This window comes from Schistocerca serialis, chromosome 4, assembly GCF_023864345.2.
Source record: "Schistocerca serialis cubense isolate TAMUIC-IGC-003099 chromosome 4, iqSchSeri2.2, whole genome shotgun sequence".
Lineage (NCBI taxonomy): Eukaryota > Metazoa > Arthropoda > Insecta > Orthoptera > Acrididae > Schistocerca > Schistocerca serialis.
The window spans coordinates 902795511-902821809 of NC_064641.1; the positions used below are offsets into that span (position 1 = coordinate 902795511).

A 26299-nucleotide genomic window follows, 5' to 3' on the forward strand; every position below is an offset into this window, starting at 1 on the left:
CTTGATAAGTATGGAAGTGTGATTACGTATGTCAATCACATCGCGATTACGGGCAGCATGGGGTTCACGCCTGAGCCTCAGGACGTGCGCTAGCAGCGCATGTCGGGTGTTTCAAGCGTCAACTTCGCGTCTCAATATCTCGGGATGTAATGGGAATATTGCGATGCAATCAAAGCCATTGTGTATGTGCTTTGTTATGCTATGGATTGCTGAAGAAAAAATATAGGAGGTCCATTTAAAAAAACATAAGTTTGTGTTAAAAATCACATATGCTTTCGTTTTAGAAAGTTTCCAAATATGTACATTCATGGGCCCCAGCCCTACATTGATACCGGTGAATGTCGTTTTCCAATAGCTGTTATTGTTCCAGAGATATTTTGGGTGGACAAGATAGCTGGGACACCCTATATATATATATATATATATATATATATATATATATCAATACTTCTGCAGGTGATTTCCAAGGACTTGTTGAGTCCATGCCATGTCGAGTTGCTGCACTGCACCAGACAAAAGAAGGTGCAACACGATATTAGGAGGAATCGCATGACTTTTGTCCACCATCTATAAAAAGACGTACATGTCGACCACACTTCAGAAAGAGGTTAAATGTAACTGCCATTACCAACATGAGGTTGTGACATGGAATGACTTAAATGTGCACCAGTTTTCGGTTCCATTCAGCATTGTGACTACTGTGTTTAACTTTCTGTACACATTAAAATGGACTCCTGTTTTACAGTGAACTACCAGTTATCGTAAAGGAATATGGAACTCAAAGCCAGGGGGGGAGAGTTTTACTGAGTGCGGCGACATCGTGCCTGCAGGCGGTGACGTATCCTCGCTGCCCCGTGACCTTGACGGCGTGGACCAATGGGAGGCGCTGGTCAGCGGCTCGCTGTCTCGCCGCTCGGAGCTGCTGCTCAATGCAGACGAGGCGAGTGAGACGGCCGCCGTCCGAGTCGGAGACTGGAAGCTCGTCATAGGTGAGCAGTCTATCCCTCTGCTGGCCAACAGTTTTTCGCCTACATCTGCATCTACGTGGATACCCTGCAAAATCACACTCAAGTTTGGCAGAGGGCTCATCCAACCTTCACAATGATTCTCTGTTACTCCATACTCGAAGAGCAAGCGGAAAGAAACGAATCCCTATGTGCTTCCGTTGGAGCTCTGATTTCCCCTAGTCTATTATGATGATCGTTTCTCCCTATGTAGCTCAGCGCCCACAAAATATTTTTGTGCAGATTTACGGACTTCACTGATTGGTTCTAAATTTTGTACAGGGTAGGCTAATTCATACTAGCCCAGAAAACGCAATGCATGATTTAAAAAAAAAAAGTTGAGTTAAGGGGGGCACTTAGCAGTCAGTCGCAACCCCACTTGCCGTAGACAAGCGCCTCAGTGTCCGTCTGGCTACACAACTGTAAGAACGGACGGAGGCGTGAACTTCCGTGAGTCTGTCGAATTGCAACTAAAATGCCCTTAACATGGCTATTTATAGCCGAACTCTTGATTTTCAAGCATCATAAAAACTAATGGGATTTCGACTGACTGCTGTATGCCTCTCCCTCCGTACAATATACGGTCGTTGTGCACAACGGTTCCTGATGAAATCAATGTTGGCTAATAGTGAAGTATGCAGAAGTAGGAGAGAATCTGAAACTAAAGTTCACCGGTTGATGGGGGTATGTGATATGTTTACAGCGGATCGAGACATATTTACAAAGAAATTGTCAGTAAGGCCCCACGTATTAGTATGAGCTTTCTCCCGCCGAGACCTCGATGCGTGCACTGATTCGGTCGGTAAAGGTGTCATAAAGTCACTGTGTCCTTTCCTGAAGTAAGCCAACCAACAACTGTTGTAAATGGACAGTGATATCCTAGTTACTAGCAAGGGGCTGAGCTGACGTGCGAGTTGGAACCACACATGTTCTGTCAGGGACAGATCGGGGGATTTTGCTTAAGTACCTCAGTATCACGCAAGCAGTACATAGACGTACATGCCATGTGCAGAGGAGCATTGACCTGTTGAAAAATGCCAACACGATACTGTCATCTGAGGGAGAGTACATAGAGCGTAGTGTGTTTGAGAAATATCAGTGTGCAGTCAGACTTGCCTCAGTTACTAAGAGCCATCACCTGAAGTATACCCAATGGCATTAGCATTGCTTGTCTCTCAAAAACATTGGAAGAATGGGACCTTCCCGTCATCCTCGATGACAACGATCATCCATGGTGGTGCGAAACGTGGTGGATTACTGAACACAGTGCGACGTCATTAATCACCAGTCAGTGCTTCTCGATCACGGCATCAGTCCTAGCTCAGTACGTAGTGGTACGGTGTCAAAGGCAGCCTATGAATGCAGCGGTAGCTCCCTACTCCGGTTGCTGCTGGCCATGGAATACTGTAGGGAGATTGTTACTAGTTCTCGAGTCGTAGGTGTAGATGTAAAGCTGTTAAAATGTGTGTGGTACACAATACACCTGTCCTCCGTTGTATTCGTAGACGTGGTAGACAGCAAGTTCGACGAGGATTGGGTCTCGCTTCACGATCCTAAGTAGCCCATCACTGAGCCAGTCGCATCCCAATGCCAAACAAATTTGGACCTTGCTAGATTTGGCCTGCCAGCCAAATATAGATCCACAATGACGCCCCTTCCGAAACTTTCCCAGGCGCTGATAACGCTCTCTGAGACAAGTAGTTGGACTCTCCATTTTCCATTTTCACTCAACGTCCGGTGCAATTCACGCCCAATTTATACCCTACGTGGCCTGGTAACAGCATTAAACTCGACAAACATTGGCCGTTCTACAAGGCACACAAAAATGCAGCTCCAATCATTTACATATACGCCGACCGTATGTATACAGGGTGGTCCATTGATCGTGACCGGGCCAAATATCTCACGAAATAAGCGTCAAACGAAAAAACTGCAAAGAACGAAACTTGTCTAGCTTGAAGGGGGGAAACAGATGGCGTTATGACTGGCCCGCTAGATGGCGCTGCCATAGGTCAAACGGATATCAACTGCATTTCTTTAAATAGGAACACCCATTTTTTATTACATATTCGTGTAGTACGTAGGGAAATATGAATGTTTTAGTTGGACCACTTTTTTCGCTTTGTGATAGATGGCGCTGTAATAGTCACAAAGACATGGCTCACAATTTTGAACGAACAGTTGATAACGGGTACATTGTTTAAATTAAAATACAGAACGTAGGTACGTTTTAACATTTTATGTCGGTTGTTCCAATGTGATACATGTACCTTTGAGAACTTATCGTTTCTGAGAACGCTTGCTGTTACAGCGTGATTACCTGTAAATACCACATTAATGCAATAAATGCTCAAAATGATGTCCGTGAACCTCAACGCATTTGGCAATAGGTGTAACGACATTCCTCTCAACAGCGAGTAGTTCGCCTTCTGTAATGTTCGCACATGCATTCACAATGCGCTGACGCTTGTAGTCAGGCGTTGTCGGTGGATCACGATAGCAAATATCCTTCAACTTTCCCCACAGACAGAAATCTTGGGACGTCAGATCGGGTGAACGTGCGGGCCACGGTATGGTGCCTCGACGACTAATCCACCTGTCATGAAATATGCTATTCAATACCGCTTCAACCGCACACGAACTATGTGCCGGACATCCATCATGTTGGAAGTACATCTCCATTCTGTCATGCAGTGAAATATCTTGTAGGAACATCGGTAGAATATTACGTTGGAAATCAGCATACAATGCACCATTTAAATTGCCATCGATAAAATGGGAGCCAATTATCCTTCCTCCCATAATGCCGCACCATACATTAGCCCGCCAAGATCACTGATGTTCCACTTATCGCAGCCATCGTGGATTTTCCGTTGCCCAGTAGTGCATATTATGGCGATTTACGTTACCGCTGTTCCTGAATGACGCTTCGTCGCTAAATAGAACGCGTGCAAAAATCTTTCTTCGTCCCGTAATTTCTCTTGTGCCCAGTGGCATAGCTGTACATGATGTTCAAAGTCTTCGCCATGCAATTCCTGGTGCATAGAAATATGGTACGGGTGTAATCGATGTTGATATAGCATTCTCAACACCGACGTTTTTGAGATTCCAGATTCTCGCACAATTTGTCTGCTACAAATGTGCGGATTAGCCGCTACAGCAGCTAAAACACCTACTTGGGCATCATCATTTGTTGCAGGTCATGGTTGACGTTTCACATGTGGCTGAACACTTTCTGTTTCCTTAAGTAACGTAACTATCCGGAGAACGGTCCGGACACTTGGATGATGTCCAGGATACCGAGCAGCATACATAGCACACGCCCGTTGGGCATTTTGGTCACAATAGCAATACATCAACACGATGTCGACCTTTTCCGCAATTGGTAAACGGTCCATTTTAACACGGGTAGTGTATCACGAAGCAAATACCGTCCGCACTGGCGGAATGTTACGTGATACCACGTACTTATAAGTTAGTGACTATTACAGCCCCATATGTCACAAGCGAAAAAAGTGGTCCAAGTAAAACATTCATTTTTCTTATTTACTACACGAACATGTAATAAAAAAATCGGGGTTACTATTAAAAAAAAAAACGCTGTTGACATCCGTTTGACTTATGGCAGCACCATCTAGCGGGCCAACCATAGCGCCATCTGGTTTCCCCCTTCAAGCTAGACGAGTTTCGTTCTTCGTAGTTTTCCGTTTGATGCTTATTTTGTGAGATATTTGGCCCGGTCACTATCAATGGAGCACCCTGCATATATGACCTCCTACCACGTTTTCTAGGAGCTTCACTTTTCTTGTCAGGCAGTGTATTTCATGCTCCTGAAGTTATGCAATCCAAGTGGCATAATTTCCCTATTTTGTGGTTGATGTAGGCTAGGTTACCTATCTTAAGTTGGTCGAAATATTGCCCACCCCAGTTTCACTTTGCCAACACTGCACAGACTACATAAAGAAAAACTATTGATGGCTCACACACGGTAACTGTATGTAGTTTCTGAGATGTTAGAGTTTGCAACTGTGGATTCCAATAATTTGTCACGATATTATTAGGATTGCTGACTCGTGTTTTGTCAGGTTCCCATCATTTTACTGACGGTGGTTGGTTCATATTTCCGAATGTAACAGAAATTGTAACGCAGTGCTGATCGAGTGAGTATATATAATAGACATGTACAAAAAGAAATGCCCTTTTTGCACCTGCTTCACAAAAATCGAGAGGTCTGTAGTAAGGCATGACCACGAAGTAGCTGTAACATGACTTTTTTGACTCTATGACTAGTTTCTAGAGCCTCACTATTTTCTGGATGAGGTAATCGCCCCACGGCCCTGACGAATAAGATTTGATTAGAACTGTTAATCAGAATATTTACCAGCGCTTGCCAAACTGTCCCACGTGAATTCATTAGCCAAACGTTACACGCTGCGTTATGAAGTAGAAGACTGAGGGAATCGTTTTAATGTTTCAGAAACTATATTTGCGTCGTAGATTGTTCGAATACCTGCCGTCCATCCAAAAGGAGGGTTCCACAGATCTCGTAAATCGATTAAGGCGAATGCCTGAATGATTCCTCTGGGATGGAAACATTATCTCAGTTATTCCCACATATTTCCAACAGAGGGTCACGCTCTACTGAACTAAACTTTCGTCGAACATTAAAACGAAAATCGTCCTTAATTCTGAGGAGATATTGAGTTTCGATATTCTACATAAAATACGAACCTTTGCATCAATCACATACTGTCTTCAACTGTAATTTCTCGGACAAGATTCTCATATGCAGTTTCATGGATGCTTTTGTTTACGATCGTGGCAGTTCATTATTACTTTAGTTCATTAGCTAAATGGGGTAGTACGACATTCCGTCATATTGCATCCCGTGTTGGAACGGAATTTTGTGGTCTCTTCTATGAACAGTTTGTTGCATAAAACTGATCACAGATATATCTAGTTTTTACAAGACCTCCTCCATTCATAATGTTTTACTAGTAGATTATGAGTAGCTGTCCACAGCCATACTGTAGCTCTGGAACCGATAAACAATCGCCGAATTGCTGTTCAATCTGCAAGCAACATACAAGCGATACCCTTTAATCTAAGCGTGACTGTAACTGACATTTCGATCTATGTGATTGGTTATTCTTGCTAAGGATTCGTCGATTACCATTGACATAGCGACCACCTATCGTCTGCTAATTTCAATGAGCCACGCGGCTACAATCAGTTGATGTTCACTGCCGAGCACTAAAACTGTACCACAATTAAGGTGGCACGCCACCAACGTCAAACAGGTATAAAGTATATTACATACTTGGGTACAAAATTTATTATCAATTCAGCACAAACTCATAAAATGGCTGGGAGTCAAGGTATATACAGTTTATGGGTAAGGAAGGACTTTTAGGCTTTTCCTTCAGAACTCGAATTTGTTGATTATTTGTCACTCATCGATCTGGACACATACCAGGTCTAGCCAAAATGGAAGAAAGAGAAAATCGACGGAAGAGCTGTGCGTTTCATCACGAAATCGTTCACTCGACGCGAGAGCGTTACGGAGATGCTCAACATACTCCAGTGCAGACGGTAAAAGACAAGCGTCGTGCGTCGCGGAGAGGTCTGCTGTTGAATATTCGAGAGCGTACATCGCAACAAGGGTCGGCTAACTTAATGCTTTCTCTCAGATATGTCTCTGGAAATGATTCCGACGAGAAAAGTGACGAACGTTGAGCTCATACAGAGCTATGACGACAGCTTATATCACGCCATTCGTGAATGGAACGTGAGAGTGGAGTGAAGATGGCGGTACCTACAATACCAGCGGAATTACGATGCAAAGTGGCGCAACACCAAGAAATAATCAGTGTAGAGTAATCAATCTTGAGGAATAAATTTGAATAGGTAACGTTTTTATTTTTTTATTTACACCTCAAGTTCCGCAGGACCAAATTGAGGAGCAAAACTCGATGGTCATGGAACGTGTCAGTACATGAAATTACAACATAAAAGTAATATCAGATAAAAACAAAATGTTTATGCACCCGAAAAAGCTCAATCCGTAAGTTTAAGTAAACCCAGTCAACAATACAACGAGAATCAGCTTAATTTTTCGAGGAAATCCTTGACAGAATAGAAGGAGTGACCCAGGGGGAAACTCTTCAGTTTAGATTAGAAAGTGCGTGGATTACTGCTAAAGTTTTGGAATTGATGTGGTAACTTATCGAAAATGGATGCAGCAGTATACTGCACACCTTTCTGTACGCTAGTTAAGGAAATTCGATCCATATGCACGTTTGATTTCTGCCGTGTATTAACTGAGTGAAAGCTGCTTATTCTTGAGAATAAGCTAATATCGTTAACTAGAAATAACTGTAAGGAATATACACTCCTGGAAATTGAAATAAGAACACCGTGAATTCATTGTCCCAGGAAGGGGAAACTTTATTGACACATTCCTGGGGTCAGATACATCACATGATCACACTGACCGAACCACAGGCACATAGACACAGGCAACAGAGCATGCACAATGTCGGCACTAGTACAGTGTATATCCACCTTTCGCAGCAATGCAGGCTGCTATTCTCCCATGGAGACGATCGTAGAGATGCTGGATGTAGTCCTGTGGAACGGCTTGCCATGCCATTTCCACCTGGCGCCTCAGTTGGACCAGCGTTCGTGCTGGACGTGCAGACCGCGTGAGACGACGCTTCATCCAGTCCCAAACATGCTCAATGGGGGACAGATCCGGAGATCTTGCTGGCCAGGGTAGTTGACTTACACCTTCTAGAGCACGTTGGGTGGCACGGGATACATGCGGACGTGCATTGTCCTGTTGGAACAGCAAGTTCCCTTGCCGGTCTAGGAATGGTATAACGATGGGTTCGATGAAGGTTTGGATGTACCGTGCACTATTCAGTGTCCCCTCGACGATCACCAGTGGTGTACGGCCAGTGTAGGAGATCGCTCCCCACACCATGATGCCGGGTGTTGGCCCTGTGTGCCTCGGTCGTATGCAGTCCTGATTGTGGCGCTCACCTGCACGGCGCCAAACACGCATACGACCATCATTGGCACCAAGGCAGAAGCGACTCTCATCGCTGAAGACGACACGTCTCCATTCGTCCCTCCATTCACGCCTGTCGCGACACCACTGGAGGCGGGCTGCACGATGTTGGGGCGTGAGCGGAAGACGGCCTAACGGTGTTCGGGACCGTAGCCCAGCTTCATGGAGACGGTTGCGAATGGTCCTCGCCGATACCCCAGGAGCAACAGTGTCCCTAATTTGCTGGGAAGTGGCGGTGCGGTCCCCTACGGCACTGCGTAGGATCCTACGGTCTTGGCGTGCATCCGTGCGTCGCTGCGGTCCGGTCCCAGGTCGACGGGCACGTGCACCTTCCGCCGACCACTGGCGACAACATCGATGTACTGTGGAGACCTCACGCCCCACGTGTTGAGCAATTCGGCGGTACGTCCACCCGGCCTCCCGCATGCCCACTATACGCCCTCGCTCAAAGTCCGTCAACTGCACATACGGTTCACGTCCACGCTGTCGCGGCATGCTACCCGTGTTAAAGACTGCGATGGAGCTCCGTATGCCACGGCAGACTGGCTGACACTGACGGCGGCGGTGCACAAATGCTGCGCAGCTAGCGCCATTCGACGGCCATCACCGCGGTTCCTGGTGTGTCCACTGTGCCGTGCGTGTGATCATTGCTTGTACAGCCCTCTCGCAGTGTCCGGAGCAAGTATGGTGGGTCTGACACACCGGTGTCAATGTGTTCTTTTTTCCATTTGCAGGAGTGTATATACTGAGAGGCAAATGTCAAAATACCCAGACGCGTAAACAGGGGTCTACAAGAGGTTCGCGAATTTACACCACATATTGCCCGAATCGCCCATTTCTCTGCCAAAAATATCCTTTAGTATGGGAAGAGTTACCCCAAAATATAATACCATACGACATAAGCTAATGAAAATAAGCAAAGTAGACCAATTCCGGGTCGAACGATCAGTCATTTCAGATATCGTTCGAATCGTATAAATGGCACCATTAAGTCTTTGAACAAGATCCTGAATGTGGGCTTACGACGGCAGTTTAATATCTATCTGCACAGGTAGAAATTTGTACTTTTCAGTTTCACTAATCATATGCCCATGCTGCGAAATTAAAACGTAAGGCTTTGTTGATTTGTGTGTTAGAAAGTGTAAAAACTGAGTCTTACTTTAATTTAGCATTATTTTATTTTCTACAAGCCATGGTTATATCGTGAACTGCACTATTTGAAACCGAGTCAGTGTTGCACACAACATCCCTTACTACCAAGCTACTGTCATCAGCAAACAGAAAAATTTTAGAGTTACACGTAATACTAGAGGGCATATCATTTATATAAATAAGGAATGAGACTGACCCCAGCAGTGATACCTGGGGCACCCCACACCTGACTGTACCCCACTCAGACCCCATATCACAGCCATTCTCAACACTATGAATAATGCCTTTATGCTGTCTGTTGCTAAAGAAACAGGTAAACCGATTGTGACCTACTCCTCGTATTCCGTAATGGTTCAACATCTGGAGCAATATTTTGTCATCAACACAATCAAATGCCTTAGTTAAATCAAAAAATATATCTAGTGTTCGAAATCTTCTGTTTAACTCATCCAGTACCTCATAGAGAAAAGAGAATATAGCATTTTCAGTTGTTAAACGACTTCCAAAGCCGATCTGCACATTTGATAGCAAATTATGCGATATAAAATGATCAATTATCCTTACATACACAGCATTTTCAATAACTTTAGCAAACTGATGAAATCTTCTCAGGCTTCCATCCAGGTAGCTGCACCTAAAATCCGCGTATTTTCGACGCAGCTACCCGAATGGAAGCCCGAGAAGATTTCATCAGCAGTATACGCCGGAAAGCTTGCATTCACATGAGAAAACTTTAGCAAACACTGATGGCATAGCTACAGGTCTAAAAATGTCTAGATTACCCTTTTCTCCCTTTTTATAAATGGACTTTACTACTGAGTAATTTAATCATGTAGGAAACCGACGATTCCTAGAGGAAAAATTACAAACGTGGCTAAAAACAAGGGCCAACATGTGCAGCACAGTACTTTAATATTCTGCTAGGCACTCCATCATATCCATGTGCGTCCTTAGTCTTCTGTGATTTAACTATTGACCCTTGTCTGTATGACAGACATCAATCTCAGAAAGGCATTTACGAAGAGAGCTATATGATAACCTACAGAAACTAAATTCTTATTTAATTCACCTGCAATGCCCAGAAAATGATTATTAAGTACTATACATGTATCTGATTTATCAGTAAAAGAAATATTTTCACTACGAACTAACTTTATATCGTCGACTTTTTGCTGCTGACCGGACATTTCATTCACGACTGACCACATGGGTTTCATTTTCTCCTGTGAATTAGCTATTCTATTTGCATACCACATACTCTTTGCCTTCCAGATATCATTACTAATCACCTTACAATACTGTTTGTAATGGGCTACTGTAGCTTGATTGTGACTACTTCTAATATTTTGATGTAATTTCCGCTTTGTTCAACATGATATCCTTATCCTACTAGTCAGCCACCTGGGCTGCCTTTTACCGCTAGTACCCCGTTTAAAACGTTATAACGGAAGGCAACTCCCAAAGAGCATGGGAATGTGTTAAGGCAGGCAGTATAATTGTCAACTATGTTATCGGCACTATAAACATCCTGCCACTCTTATTCCTTGACGAGTTTTAAAAAACTCTCTATTGCCATTGGATTAACTTTCCTACATAGTTTGTAATTATATGTGACATTTGTTTGAGTACAAAAGACTTTTGCTATTAAATTTTTGGCAGTATGGTCTGAAAGGCTATGCACCCTTTTACTAATTGAATGACCATCTAGTAATGACGAATGAATAAAAATATTTCCTACGGCTGTGGTAGTGTTCCCCCTCACCCAAGTTGGAAAAATCACAGTCTGCATCAGATCGTATCAATTTAGGAGCTATACCAACATCCTTTTTCTTGCACCATCATATACAAAATTTATATTGAAGTAACCACATGTAACTAATTTCTGGCACTTCCTATAAACTGAATCAATAAAACCCTCTCTAGCCTGAGCAGAAATTCTCTGAAGTCAGAGTTAGGGGTAATACAAAGAACAATAATCAGAAGTTTGGTTTCACTAAATTCAACTGGCCCTGCATAACAATCAACTATCTGTGCAGCGCAGTGCCGTAATACGTATATGGACTCAGATGGTTCAAATGGCTCTGAGCACTATGGGACTTAACTTCTGTGGTCATCAGTCCCCTAGAACTTAGAACTACTTAAACCTAACTAACCTAAGGACATCACACACATCCATGCCCGAGGCAGGATTCGAACCTGCGACCGTAGCAGTCGCGCGGTTCCGGACTGAGCGCCTTAACCGCGAGACCGCCGCGGCCGGCGACTCAGATGGAATATATGTTTTTTACGTACATGGTCACTTCTCCACACCACAAGGAACTCCTTGAAAAACAGCCAGCTAATCTGTATCCTGGTAAAGTAAGCCTCTGAATTGTCAAATTTCATAAGTAGTGCTCCAGAAGCAGTTCACTAACTTTATCTCTAATACCTCTTATATTTTGATGATATATGGTAATTCCTTCTCTACTTGGAAACATTACATCCTCGGAATGTGTGCCCTTAGTTAGAGGGACTTCCTTTAAGCAGGTATACCTATCAGCTGACTTCAATCAAGAAAAAGTGCAGCTCTAACACCAACTACTACAGGAATTTTTCCATGAGTGACACCACCACCACCACCCACCACACTGTCGCCTAAAAGCTTAGCCAGCCACCTCTTCCCATTCCTACTGAGGTGCAGGTCATGCCTAGTGAAACCTGATCTACTGATAGACTCAACTGACAGAGTGAAATGTGAACCATGCTCTCTGACATCCGTGTCTTTTCCAGTTCTATGTTAAATTATCTAACAGCCACATTAAGATGAAGCCGATGATTACGCTGAAACAGTTTCACGAAATGCACATTAGTACCATTAGTTTGAGTAGCTATCTTTTCTGAGTCACCACCTACATCACATTCCTCGTCCCAACCAAGACTGTTCTCTGCTCAACCCACTATGACTACCTGCTCCTCCTTCGTAAAATTCATACAGGACTGCCCTATGCTGCCAGTCATCTGAGCGAACCCTGCACTACGCTTGACAATACTGGTGACATGGTAGTCACTCCCCAACAATTCCTTCAACTGCTGGCCCACACCTCTACCATGCGAACTACCTAGCAGCAGAACCTTCTTCTTCCTGTTAGACTTTGCAACTGACTTAAGCCTCCTAACTGCTGGAGTCTGCTACATGTTCCCCACACCTACATCTGCAACAGGCTCCTCTCCACTCAAATCTGACAGTTGATAAATCTATTGCATATACACGAAGTGTAACTGTCTGATACCTGCTCCTCCTAGGTGCGTTCTTGTCAACTGTCAATTCCCATTCCCCATCCCCCTTCATCCTCCTTAACCTATCTAGCTCCTGCTTTGATTGTTGTAACTCCCTCTGAAGGGCACAGATCTTATGCTCCTGCTCCTGTATCAACTTATTTCTACCACAGATTATGCATTCCCAGGAGAGGATCTCTCTTGAATGCCCACTAGTTTCCCCACTGCATACCTCCCCCATGACAATATTTTGAACAAATCCCACACCATAACCCACTACTCACAAACTACGACGGAACCCATGCTTCTCACTCATGGTAAAATTTTACAGTTACTGAAAAAACTTTATGGCTACGTTACCCAAGCCCAGTTACACCAGTAGAGCTATTTTGAGAACTTACAGTAACGGTCTCTAAATTCTCTCTCTCTACTAAGAAAGCAACTACTTGTATTAATACTAGTAAACTACAACTAATACCAATACCAACGAAACTTCACAAAATTATTAGCTAAAACCAAAAATTCAAGCAGCCACTGGAACAATCAACGAAGTTAAAACATTGAACGTATATAACTGATTAACTTGCAAATCATGGATTAATGTAAGCCCATGAGAAGTCATCGCAAATGCAATATGCTTGTATATTAATAACCGGTATAACCTTCAGAATGTTGAATGAATGCTTACGGACATGCAACCATTGTGTTATACAGATGTCAGAAGTCGGTTTTCCACTCCTGTTACACTCCATCAACACGGGAACAGCAAGTGATGGTTGTGGATGACACCGCAGTTGTCCGATGATGCCCCGTGTATCCTCGATTGGAGGCATGTTTGGTGACCGAGCAGTTCAAGGCAACATGTTGACACTCTGTAGAACACGTTGGATTACAATACATGTATGTGTGCAATAGAGAAACGCCCCCGCAGTGTTGTTCATCAGTGGCAGCACAACTGGTCGAATCATCAGAATGACGTACAAATTTTCAGGTAGTGTGTGTGGGATAACCACGAGAGCGCTCTTGCTGTCGTACGAAATCACACACCCGAGCGTAGCTCCATGTGTAGGTCCTGTGAGCCTAGGCTGCAGACGGCCTGGCTTGCAGGTGCTCACTTGGCCTGCTTACCAATACACTGTCATCACTGGCATGAAATCAGAATAGACGTCATCTTTCAGATATAGGACACACAGCTACCAATTTTCGCTTACCTTGCATAACTCCTTAACTCCTCGATGTTGCAGCTTCCTTTTTTTTTTCACTGTATGATATCGTGTTGTATCTTGGATAAGAAGCAGAAACGACCACCAGCAAAAGTCACGATTTAGCATCGGAAAACTTCTGCCCTATGAAGGCAGGGATCATCGGTCAACAACATTTCTATTGCTACTGGTCGAGATTTGGGGAATGTCATGTGAATATGGAATGATTGAGTTCAGATGCACTACTCTTACTGACATGAGCGATCTCTGTAGCTTCACTAGAGCAGCGCCAGAGAGAAGTGACACACAATTCCCTTGGCTGTTGGTTAATTACGAGGGTAATCCCAAAAGTAAGGTCTCCTATTTTCTTTATAAGTACATAGACCTGTTTATTTCTACAGTGGTTTACATCAGCTTATAGATTGAACATTTAGCTATTTTTCGACGTAATCACCATTTCTGTCGATGCATTTTTGTAGACGATGTGGCAGTTTTTGTATGCCCATATCGTACCAACTTGCCGCCATGCTGTTCAGAAAGTTATGAACCTCTTATTCTCACCTCGTCGTCGGAACTGAACCACTGGGACCACAATTAACGCTGACTGCTACTGTGAGACTTTGAAAAAACTCAAACGGGCAACTCAGAACCGGAGAAGAGGAATGTTGAGCAAGAGCGTACACATCGCTCGGCAAACCGTTGCTCTCCTGCTATAGTTTCTGTAGTGTTGGCAGAAGAGCCAACACTGTTTTTCTAGAGGAGGCCGAAATGCACGCGTTTAATTACACGCTGACTGGTGTGAGGTCTGGAACAGGACAATATCTTGAGAATTGCAAATAAAGTAAGTAGTTGATGTAATACTTAGCTTTAATCCACAATTGTAGAACATCTCTCGTTACGGTACATGCTTCATAATATTAATTATCAATTGAATACGGCGCCTTGCTAGGTCGTAGCAAATGACGTAGCTGAAGGCTATGCTAACTATCGTCTCGGCAAATGAGAGCGTATCGGTCAGTGTAGCTTCGCTAGCAAAGTCGGCTGTACAAATGGGGCGAGTGCTAGTACGTCTCTCTAGACTTGCCGTGTGGTGGCGCTCGGTCTGCGATCACTGACAGTGGCGACACGCGGGTCCGACGTATACTAGCGGACCGCGGCCGTTTTAAAGGCTACCACCCAGCAAGTGTGGTGTCTGGCGGTGACACCACAGTTTCAGTGGAACATAATCACCCATCCACCCTGTAGTCCTGACTTGGAGCCCAGTGACTATCACCTGATCCCTAGGTTGAAAGAACATTTGGACAGAATGCGATTCAGCTCCGACGACGAGGTGAAAGAAGAGGTTCATAACTTTCTGAACAGCATGGCGACGAGCTGGTATGACATGGGCATACAGAAACTGTCACAGCATCTACAAAAATGCGTCGACAGAAATGGTGATTATGTCGAAAAACAGCTAAATGCTCAAGCTGTAAACTGATGTAAACCATTGTAGAAATAAGCAGGCCTACGTACTTATAAAAATTAGAGGACCTTACTTTTGGGATTACCCTCGTACTTTTTAGCAGCAACAATAGATGGGGACAATGCGACGATGTCTGCAGCACAGAGCCCCGGACCGTCTACAAGTGGCTATTGTGAAGATTGCCTTGGCGTGGCAGTTCCGCACGCATACTCCCAGATATTTTACAGAAGCAACTGCTACCAGTGTTTGTGCCGCTATCATATAATCATACAATAAAGAATCCTTCTTTCTATGTATTCGCAATACATTACATTTGTCTATGTTAAGGGTCAGTTGCCACTCCCGGCACCAAGTGCCTATCCACTGTAGATCTTTCTGCATTTCGCTGCAGTTTAATAAAGCTGCAACTTCTCTGTATACTACAGCATCATCCGCGAAAAGGCGCATGGAACTTCCGACACTATCTACTAGGTCATTTATATATATTGTGAAAAGCAATGGTCCCATAACACTCCCCTGTGGCACGCCAGAGGTTACTTTAACGTCTTTAGACGTCTCTCCATTGAGAACAATATGCTGTGTTCCGTTTGCTAAACACAGCTGGTCTGATATTCCGTAGGCTCTCACTTTGTTTATCAGGCGACAGTGCGGAACTGTATCGAACGCCTTCCGGAAGCCAAGCAAAATGGCATCTACCTGGGAGCCCGTATCTAATATTTTCTGGGTCTCTTGAACAAATAAAGCGAGTTGGGTCTCACACGATCGCTGTTTCCGGAATCCATGTTGATTCGTACTGAGTAGATTCTGGGTTTCCAGAAATGACATGATACGCGAGCGAAAAACATGTTCTAAAATTCTTTAACAGATCGATGTCAGAGATACAGGCCTATAGTTTTGCGCATCTGCTCGACGACCCTTCTTGAAAACTGGGACTACCTGTGCTCTTTTTCAATCATTTGGAACCTTCCGTTCCTCTAGAGGCTTGCGGTACACGGCTGTTGGAATGGGGGCAAGTTCTTTCGCGTTCTCTGTGTAGAATCGAATTGGTATCTTATTTCGATGTCAGTCATTCTTTCGTTCGTGTTGTCAAATGTAGTCTCTCATTGTACCGCGACTGTTAATCAACTGTTCTTCCTACGAAACTGCGCATGCAAAATGAATAAAATTTCTTTATTCGGTATCCTTCCTAGTGCTTTCTTCACCGCTGGCAGGGTATTTAGTAACGACTGGGACCTTACTCTATCTCAAAGAGACAGAAGTCCAAGGGTTCAGTCACAGATCAGACTTGAAATGGATTACCAAACAAAGGGAGCCGACGGCATTAGGATCACAGATTTACTTCGAACTTTGTACACCTTTAGTAGGCCGTTGAAAACAACACAGCGTGAAAGTAGTAAAGTACATTACTTTGGCAATTGTGAAAAAATCACAAGAGATGTTTTACGCGCCTATTTTGGGGCTTATCTATCTGTGCTTAGGTGGTGCCGGATGTTGGTGTACATCGTCGGCAAGCGTTTAGCGCTGGCGCTACGGAAGACGGACGTGTGAGAGCCGACGGTTCAACTCCAACTCAAACGTTATTTTTAAACTATATTTTTTCATCACTGGTCATTTTATTTAATTTATATGTCACATGAGAAGTAATTTAATTAAAAAACGACATATATTTGCAAGAACTTTTAGTCAACTTTGTACTATTTGATTACCTATTAATTGTAACTAAATTTAATTATTAGAAGAAACGTATTTACAACTATGGGCAAGTAGACGAAGAAACGCATAGAGCTGAAAATGTATGCCTCACATGATTTTCGATACCCATTATATACGCAATGTGGTAAGGTACCTGGAACTACTTTGTACTTCGACGCTTCGAGCTGCAGACATAGAGGCAGGCCTCATTTTCCAGTTAACCTGCGCAGCGGGGAGACGTTGTTCACGTAGCAAGAACGAATAGGGTAGGTGCAAATTTTTTGAATGTCACGGAATTTACAGTTATACTATAGGAATGAAAATGACTCTCTGTAGCGGGATTCGAACCATCGCCTCGTCCACGACCCAATGCTAACCACTTCTTTTTTAGGAAATAGAATTATCAGCTTTGAGTCGGTGGAGACAGTGTGTGGAGGGGTCGAAACCTGAGGCATGTCCACGATGCTTCCCCTTCTCGGATCAGAACCGCTCCGCTCCAGGTTTTATTCGTTTTTTGTTGTTTTCTTTATTTTTTAATTTTTTAAAATTACATCTACATCTACATCTACATGATTACTCTGCAATTCACATTTAAGTGCTTGGCAGAGGGTTCATCGAACCACAATCATACTATTTCTCTACCATTCCACTCCCGAACAGCGCGCGGGAAAAACGAACACCTAAACCTTTCTGTTCGAGCTCTGATTTCTCTTATTTTATTTTGTTGATCATTTCTACCTATGTAGGTTGGGCTCAACAAAATATTTTCGCATTCGGAAGAGAAAGTTGGTGACTGAAATTTCGTAAATAGATCTCGGCGCGACGAAAAACGTCTTTGCTTTAATGACTTCTATCCCAACTCGCGTATCATATCTGCCACACTCTCTCCCCTATTACGTCATAATACAAAACGAGCTGCCCTGTTTTCCACCCTTTCGATGTCAATCCCACCGGGTAAGGATCCCACACCGCACAGCAATATTCTAACAGAGGACGAACGAATGTGCTGTAAGCTGTCTCTTTAGTGAACATGTTGCATCTTCTAGGTGTGCTGCCAATGAAACGCAACCTTTGGCTCGCCTTCCCCACAATGTTATCTATGTGGTCTTTCCAACTAAAGTTATTCGTAATTTTAACACCCAGGTACTTAGTTGAATTGACAGCCTTGAGAATTGTACTATTTATCGAGTAATCGAATTCCAACGGATTTCTTTTGGAACTCATGTGGATCACCTCACACTTTTCGTTATTTAGCGTCACCTGCCACACCATACAGCAATCTTTTCTAAATCGCTTTTCAACTGATACTGGTCTTCGGATGACCTTACTAGACGGTAAATTACAGCATCATCTGCGAACAACCTAAGAGAATTGCTCAGATTGTCATCCAGGTCATTTATATAGATCAGGAACAGCAGAGATCCCAGGACGCTTCCCTGGGGAACACCTGATATCACTTCAGTTTTACTCGATGATTTGCCGTCTGTTACTACGAACTGCGACCTTCCTGACAGGAAATCACGAATCCAGTCGCACAACTGAGACGATACCCCATAGGCCCGCAGCTTGATTAGAAGTCGCTTGTGAGGAACGGTGTCAAAAGCTTTCCAGAAATCTAGAAATACGGAATCAACTTGAGATTCCCTGTCGATAGCGGCCATTACTTCGTGCGAATAAAGATCTAGCTGCGTTGCACAAGAACGATGTTTTCTGAAACCATGCTGATTACGTATCAATAGATCGTTCCCTTCGAGGTGATTCATAATGTTTGAATACAGTATATGTGTTGTGTCTAGACAAGACAGCCTAGACACAATGTGAGGAAGCCGAAAGGCACGAGCTAAGCTCAAGCAGATGGGCGTGAGATAGGTCTGTAACAGGATACGTATTGAATGCTATAAAGAAAAGTACGTAGCTTCTGGAATACTTAACTTTAATCCATCCTTGGTACATCGCTATTGACGATATAAGTGAGACTCCATAGATACATGCAATGTTACTAATGGCGCCTTGCTAGGTCGTAGCCATTGACTTAGCTGAAGGCTATTCTAACTATCTGCTCTGCAATTGAGCGAGGCTTCGTCAGTGTGCATCGCTAGCTACGTCGTCCGTACAACTGGGGCGAGTGCTAGTCAGTCTCTCGAGACCTGCCGTGTGGTGGCGCTCGGTCTGCGATCACTGACAGTGGCGACACGCGGGTCCGACATGTACTAATGGACTGCGGCCGATTTAAAGCTACCACCTAGCAAGTGTGGTGTCTGGCGGTGACACCACAATATGCACCAAAACCCTACTGCAAACCGACGTCAATGATATAGGTCTGTAGTTCGATGGGTTACTCCCACTACCCTTCTTAAACACTGGTGTGACCTGCGCAATTTTCCAATCTGTAGGTACAGATCTATCGGTGAGCGAGCGGTTGTATAGGACTGCTAAGTAGGGAGCTATTGTAACAGCGTAATCTGAAAGGAACCTAATCGGTATACAATCTGGACCTGAAGACTTGCCCATATCAAGCGATTTGAGTTGCTTCGCAACCCCTAAAGTATCTACTAAGAAACTCATTCTATCAGCTGTTTGTGTTTCAAATTCTGCAATATTCCATTCGTCTTCCCTGGTGAAGGAATTTCGGAAAACTGCGTTCAATAACTACGCTTTAGCGGCACAGTCGTAGGTAACAGTACCATCGGCACTGCGCAGCGAAGGTGTCGACTGCGTCTTGCCGATTGTGTACTTTACATATGACCAAAATTTCTTCGGATTTTCTACCAAATTTCGAGACAATGTTTTGTTGTGGAACCTATTAAAGGCATCTCGCATTGAAGTCCGTGCCAAATTTCGCACGTTTGTAAATTTTAGCCAATCTTCGGGATTTCGCGTTCTTCTGAACTTCGCATGCTTTTAAATTAAAGGAAAGAAACTTATGTATTTCTTCACATACGTATTTCTTCACCCGGGTAGCCAACATGAGATATTACACTCTAACGAGGTGTGCAAATCTCCATATTAACAAGGTGTGGAGAAAAAAATAAAAACAATAATACTGCAAGTAATCTAAAAGGAGAGCGGCCGTAGACAGAGGGGGAAGGAAGGGTGGGGATATGGTAAGACTTGCAGGCATGCCCTGCTCGGCAGATGGGGCGTGGAGTCAGAGTGGGCAGCGGTCAACATATGAGGTTTGGCCACGATTTCTCCAGCAGCGCTACCGGGAAGAAGCACCCGAAAGCAGGGCAGAAGTCAAGGAGGGGACAGTAGAGTTGGGCGAATGACAAGCGTGCTCTGGTGCAGTGCATAAGAGGTGGTGAGTGTCCATGCGCCCCCTCCACTTGACCACCGTGACGTCTTACAGCCGCCACCTTGGCACAGATACATCACTTACGTAATAGGAGCGTAAAACGTCTCTTGCGATTTACCCGGAACTGCCAGATTAGAGTACTTTACTACTTGCCCATTATACAGGCCGGTCCATTGACAGTGAACGGGCCAAATATCTCACGAAATAAGCATCAAACGATAAAACTACAAAGAACGAAACTTGTCTAGCTTGAAGAAGGAAACCAGATGGCGCTACGGTTCGCCCGCTAGATAGCGCTGCCATAGGTTAAACGGATATCAACTGCGTGTTTTAAAAGGAACCCCATTTTTATTGCATATTCGTGTAGTACGTAAAGAAATATGAATGTTTTAGTTGGATCACTTTTTTTGCTTTGTGATAGATGACGCTGTAATACTCACAAGCAACATTCCGCCAGCGCGGACGATATTTGCTTCATGATACATTACCTGTGTTAAAATGGTCCGTTTACCAACTGCGGAAAAGGTCGACATCGTGTTGATGTATGGCTATTGTGATCAAAATGCCGAACGGGCGTGTGCTATGTATGCTGCTCGGTATCCTGGACGACATCATCCTAGTGTCCTGACCGTTCGCCGGATAGTTACGATATTTAAGGAAACAGGAAGTGTTCAGCCACATGTGAAACGTCAGCCACGACCTGCGACAAATGATGATGCCCAAGTAGGTGTTTTAACTGCTGTCGCGGCTAATCCGCACGTCAGTAGCAGACAAATTGCGTGAGAATTGGGAATCTCAAAAACGTCGGTGCTGAGAATGAATGCTACATCAACATCGAATGCACCCGTACCATATTTCTATGCACCAGGAATTGCATGGCGAAGACTCTGAACATCGTGTACAGCTCTGCCACTGGGCACAAGAGAAATTACGGGACTACGACAGATTTTTCGCACGCGTTCTATTTAGTGACGCAGCGTCACTCATCAACAGCGGTAACGTAAACCATCATAATATACACTATTCGGCAACGGAAAATTCACGATGGCTGCAACAAGTGGAACTTCAGCGACCTTGGTGGGTTAATGTATGGTGCGGCATTGTGGGAGGAAGGATAATTGGCCCCTATTTTATCGATGGCAATCTAAATGGTACAATGTATGCTCTTTTCCTACGTAATGTTCTACCGATGTTACTACAAGATGTTTCACTGCATGAGCAGAATGACGATGTACTTCCAACATGATGGATGTCTAGCACATAGCTCGCGTGCAGTTGACGCGGAATTGAATAGCATATTTCATGACAGGTGGATTGGTTGTCGAAACACCATACCATGGGCCGCACGTTCACCGGATCTGACGTCCCGGGATTTCTTTCCGTGGGGAAAGTTAAAGGATATTTGTTGTCGTGATCCACCGACAACGCCTGACGACATGCGTCAGCTCATTGTCCTTGCATGTGCGAACATTACGGAACGCGAACTACTCGCTGTTGAAAGTAATGTCGCTACACGTATTGCCAAATGCATTGAGGTTGACGGACATAATTTTGAGAATTTATTACATTAATGTGGTATTTACTGGTCATCACGCTGTAGCTGTAGCAGCATGAGTTCTCAGAAATGATAAGTTCACAAAGGTACATGTATCATATTTGAACAACCGAAATAAAATGTTCAAACGTACCTACGTTCTGTATTTTAGTTTAAAAAAAGTACCTGTTACCAGCTGTTCGTCTAAAATTGTGAGCCATATGTTTGTGACTATTACAGCGCCATCTATCATGAAGCGAAAAAAGTGGTCCGACTAAAACATTCATATTTCTTTACGTACTACACGAATATGCAATAAAAAATGGGGGTTCCTATTTTTAAAAAACGCAGTTGATATCCGTTTGACCTAAGGCAGCGCCATCTAGCGGGCCAACCATAGCGCCATCTGGTTTCCACCTTCAAGCTAGACAAATTTCGTTCTTTGTAGTTTTTTCGTTTGACGCTTATTTCGTGAGATTTTTGGCCCGGTCACGATCAGTGGACCACAAGGTATTGTTCTAATGGCCTATTAAAGGTGTACGAAGTTTGAAGTGAATCCGTGATCCCACCGTCGTGACCTCCTAAGATCTATCTGTGCTTGTCTGTGTGCGTTTGTTTATTTGTGCGTGTGTATCAGCGCAGGTTCTCGTGTCTGAGCAACACGGTGGAGAGATTTGGGGGGGGGGGGGGGAGGGGTGCAGTTGGGAGATAGACAGATAAAGTAACCACAAAGTAATGATGACCTGCAGGAACGCTGCAGAACGGGTCACTGGACGGCTTCTTCGGCGCCTCTGGGAGGGAGGACGCAGCCCGCACGCCGCCTTACGACCCCGAGGCCGTAGCCTCGAGCCCCTGCGGGCGCGCAGTGTCGCTAGCCGTGGGCGCCGCGACGCCTGTAGACGCCATGGTGCGGCTGCGCCGCGACGCCACCGTCAGTTGCGCCTCCAACTCGTCGACGCCGCGGTGCGTGCCCAGGTCCAGCTACGACGCGTGCCTCTTCAATCTGAGGGAGGACCCCTGCGAGCAGGAGGGCGTGGTGGCCGGTAGCCAGCCGCTCCTGAAAGACTTCCTGCTGGAGCGCCTCGTCGCCCTGCGGACGCCCTGGGTGCGGCAGGCAGACCTGCTGCTACAGAACTCACTTGCCGATCCTGCCCACTTCAACAACACCTGGTCGCCCTGGACAGACTGCCTATGGGACTACACCGATTCTTTCTGCAACCACGTCTGAACGTCTTCCATTTGATCTGTACCTGGCTCTATTTGGCGGACTACTTGAGGCGTACCTGGACTACCTGAGCATCTACGACTTCAGCAGTAACTCGCCAACCCTCGGCGAACTTCTTTTGAAGTACTAGCTAGATTCCTTATGGGATCATATCCGAGTGTTTCCAGTTTCAGTCACACATACCTCCCTTGGCGGACTGTTAGAGGGACTACATGCACTCCTTCTGGATGCACTTCTACACCTTCAGCAACTCCTAATCCACCTTGAGCGACTGCTTGAGAGATTACCTCTACTCTTTCAATTACATCTTAACCCCTTCAACTTCAACACCAACCGACCCTATTTATTGGCTGCTTGAGGAATTACCTGAACACCTTATGCAATCACACCTGAGTGTCTTAAGCTTCAATAAATGCTGCCCCATCCATCGCCTCCTTTTAATGGACTATTTGGGGGACTACCTGGAGTTCTTCTACAACACTACCTGAACTTATCGACTTTCAACGAAACCTACCCATCACCTCTCATTGACGAACTACTTGAAGGATAACATGACACCTTCCACAACCATGCCTCAGCGCCTCCAGCTTAATACCTGCACTCTTTGATGAAATGATTGATGGACTACTTGAGCTCCTTATGCAGTCACATTTTCGTGCCTATAATATCACCATCTCAACTCCTTCTGCAATCATGTCTCCAGCATACAGCGCTCCAGATTTTTTGGCTATGCATACGTGGTACCCAACCAGACAGAGGATAACCTCAGTCCTTCATGTTCTCAGTTTATAAATAAATCTCCATAATATCTTATCAATTTCCCTCCATTTTTCCATGCATCAGTAGTTAATTTTTAGGCCGATTCTCATGAAAAATCAGGGTACTTTGTACTTAAACTATTTGAATATCATTTATTGTGGGACTAAATCCTCTGTACTCTTCTTCATTTGAAACTGATTTTATGCAATGAAATGAAATAAATGAATTGATCTGGATGAAGGAAGTGAAGAAACAACGACGTGAAATGATATCAGTGCAGATCGTTCACATAAGTTGAACTTATGTTTAATGAGTATGTATTTACAAGTAAAAATTGTTACCACACTGGGGTTCGAAACCTGGATTGAAAAGTAACGTAGGACCATGACTCGAATCATATCCTAATCTTCGTAAGCGTTCATTTTCAAAAAGTAAGCTGCCTGAGTAGGCTTCACGTTCGAGGCCAACTTTCATTGGCGCTGATTTTCCCATCCGCGATTTTCCAACTCTGATACGACGGATCCTCCTATGGAGCTCTCTTCCTTCTCCATTCCCAAAATATTGCAATTTCCATAAACCCAGTGACGGAATCTTTAGTACTAGTATTCTGAAATTAAACACAGAATCGTTACTGATCCTGGAAGTTTGGTTAAGCCCTTGGGGCGGACTCAGTGTGGTATATTCTTTTATGTGTTTATCTATTTGTTGTTTGTCTGTTGCCGATGTATTATGCTCGCAGTAAAAGATCGTAACAACGTGATAAAATTGTCTCTGGTAGTGCTGTTAAAAGAATTACTGTTTGTTGCACGTATGAAGAGTCTTGGGAGAGACGGCTGGATATTTTTACCAACTATTCATACATGAGATTGCAGGTTCGAGTGCTGTTGTCCACGTCTCTTCCCGTACACGTCGCATTCAATCTGAAACAATTCTGCTATTTCAATACTTCCAAAAATACTGATAAAGGTCGTGACGCTCACCTTTGTTCTCATAAAATAATAACGGTTTATTTTGTCTCTTGTACAATTCTCCACATAACATCAAAAGAAGTGAACAGAAAACTCTACTTACTCTTAGTTACGAGTAAAACCACAGAGAGAGTAATATCCCGAGTCAACGATATAATTATCATAGAGTCTCTCAGATAACGTCTTTGCCACTTAGCTTTCTCACAGTCGATTCGGTACATTACATGTTTATTACACTACATCAGGTAGCGCAGTGGTTAAACGCAAATGTTGTTGAAATACAGGAAATTTGGATCCGAGCTCCAGTGTAGCCTTGAATCTCACTACACAATCGTGTTCTGTATTCATTTCATCCATACAGGAAATTTGGATCCGAGCTCCAGTGTAGCATTAAATCTCACTACACAATCGTGTTCTATATTCATTTCATCCTGTTGTTATCTTTTATCGCCTTCTAATATTAATTGGCAATTCGCTTGGTAACTCTAAAATTGTTTATTCCTATCAAGTGACATAGATCTTAACTCACGTTTAACTTACGGTAATAGACATCTGTCTTCCTTCATTCCTGAAGTTGCCTTCGTTGCACCAACGTTTAAAATTTCGTTTTGAGATTTTTCCTAATACTAAGTTGTATCTTAAGACATTCCTTCTTGTTTTACAGCCAATGTCAATGGGATCATACATTCTCAAGGACAGGGAATGTCTGCTTGGAATACAACCTTGTATTGTCTAAATTAGCAATTTGTTGACAGATATTTTCATTACAACTGTCACTAGTTAATTACAGTGCCTCATACAGATATTATTGCACACAAAAGATGAAATACTAATGTGATATTGAAAGGTAACCCTAGTGGGGACTGTTTAAATGACTGACAATATTGGCATAATTTCAGTGTCCTAATAACATTTATTTTTTCTTTGAAACAGACTTAAATTATGCAAAATAAATTATTGTTTCAATACTGTAAACAATTAACAGGTGATTCAAGACTACACTGGACAAAGACCTGTGTGACAGAGACAGTATAACTAGTGGAGTGAGTCAAGTACCGTGGCCCTAAAAATGTGGATAATGCAATCTGAATTGATCTCATGAAGAGTGTACTTTGATTTATCAAATCTACTGTAGTTTCTCTAGATAGGTGCAGCTGAGAGCAAGTGGCGATTGAGATCTGTATGCCCTGACAATGCAGGAACGACACTACATTAACCTCTCTGCTTCATGTGACGATGTAACTTGCAGCTGGCAGGATGTGTGAGGCGAAGGTGAGACATGGAGGCGGCACCTATGAATCGATCGCGGCCACGAAAGAAATGCAAAAATCTCACAGTGTAGAGATCAGGAAGACAGATCGCAAATTTTATCTCTACCAGAGTCGTGAAATCACAGTAGATTTCAGCGTGTGCCACGCCCGTTTGCTGGTCGTACCAAGGACCAGTTTGGCTCACTTATACGACAGTGCGCACAACAATACCAAACGTCAAGACTGGTAAACCAAAAAAGAATAAGTTGCCCTCAGCAAAAATTAGTCCAAGACGTTTCAAGTCACACTGTCGGTACAGTAAAAACTTCGACAGAGGCTCCCCAGTCTAAACTACTCGCAAGTGAAGTCAGTCTTAGGACATGTCCCAAGTACCCAGCACACATACCAGAGCTTCGACCAGAAGCT

At 43.9% G+C, this 26299-nt stretch overlaps 1 protein-coding gene across 1 annotated transcript in view; it reads left to right on the forward strand.

The window, feature by feature from the left end:
• The window catches only part of LOC126475065 (arylsulfatase B-like), a 202555-nt gene extending 177702 nt beyond the window's left edge, over positions 1 to 24853 (forward strand). The window contains exons 8-9 of the mRNA XM_050102625.1: positions 831 to 989; positions 22421 to 24853. Of these exons, the coding sequence (XP_049958582.1) occupies positions 831 to 989; positions 22421 to 22899 (638 nt within the window). The 3' untranslated portion in view covers positions 22900 to 24853. The remainder of the gene's footprint in view (positions 1 to 830; positions 990 to 22420) is intronic.
• The last annotated feature ends 1446 nt before the right edge of the window (positions 24854 to 26299 follow it).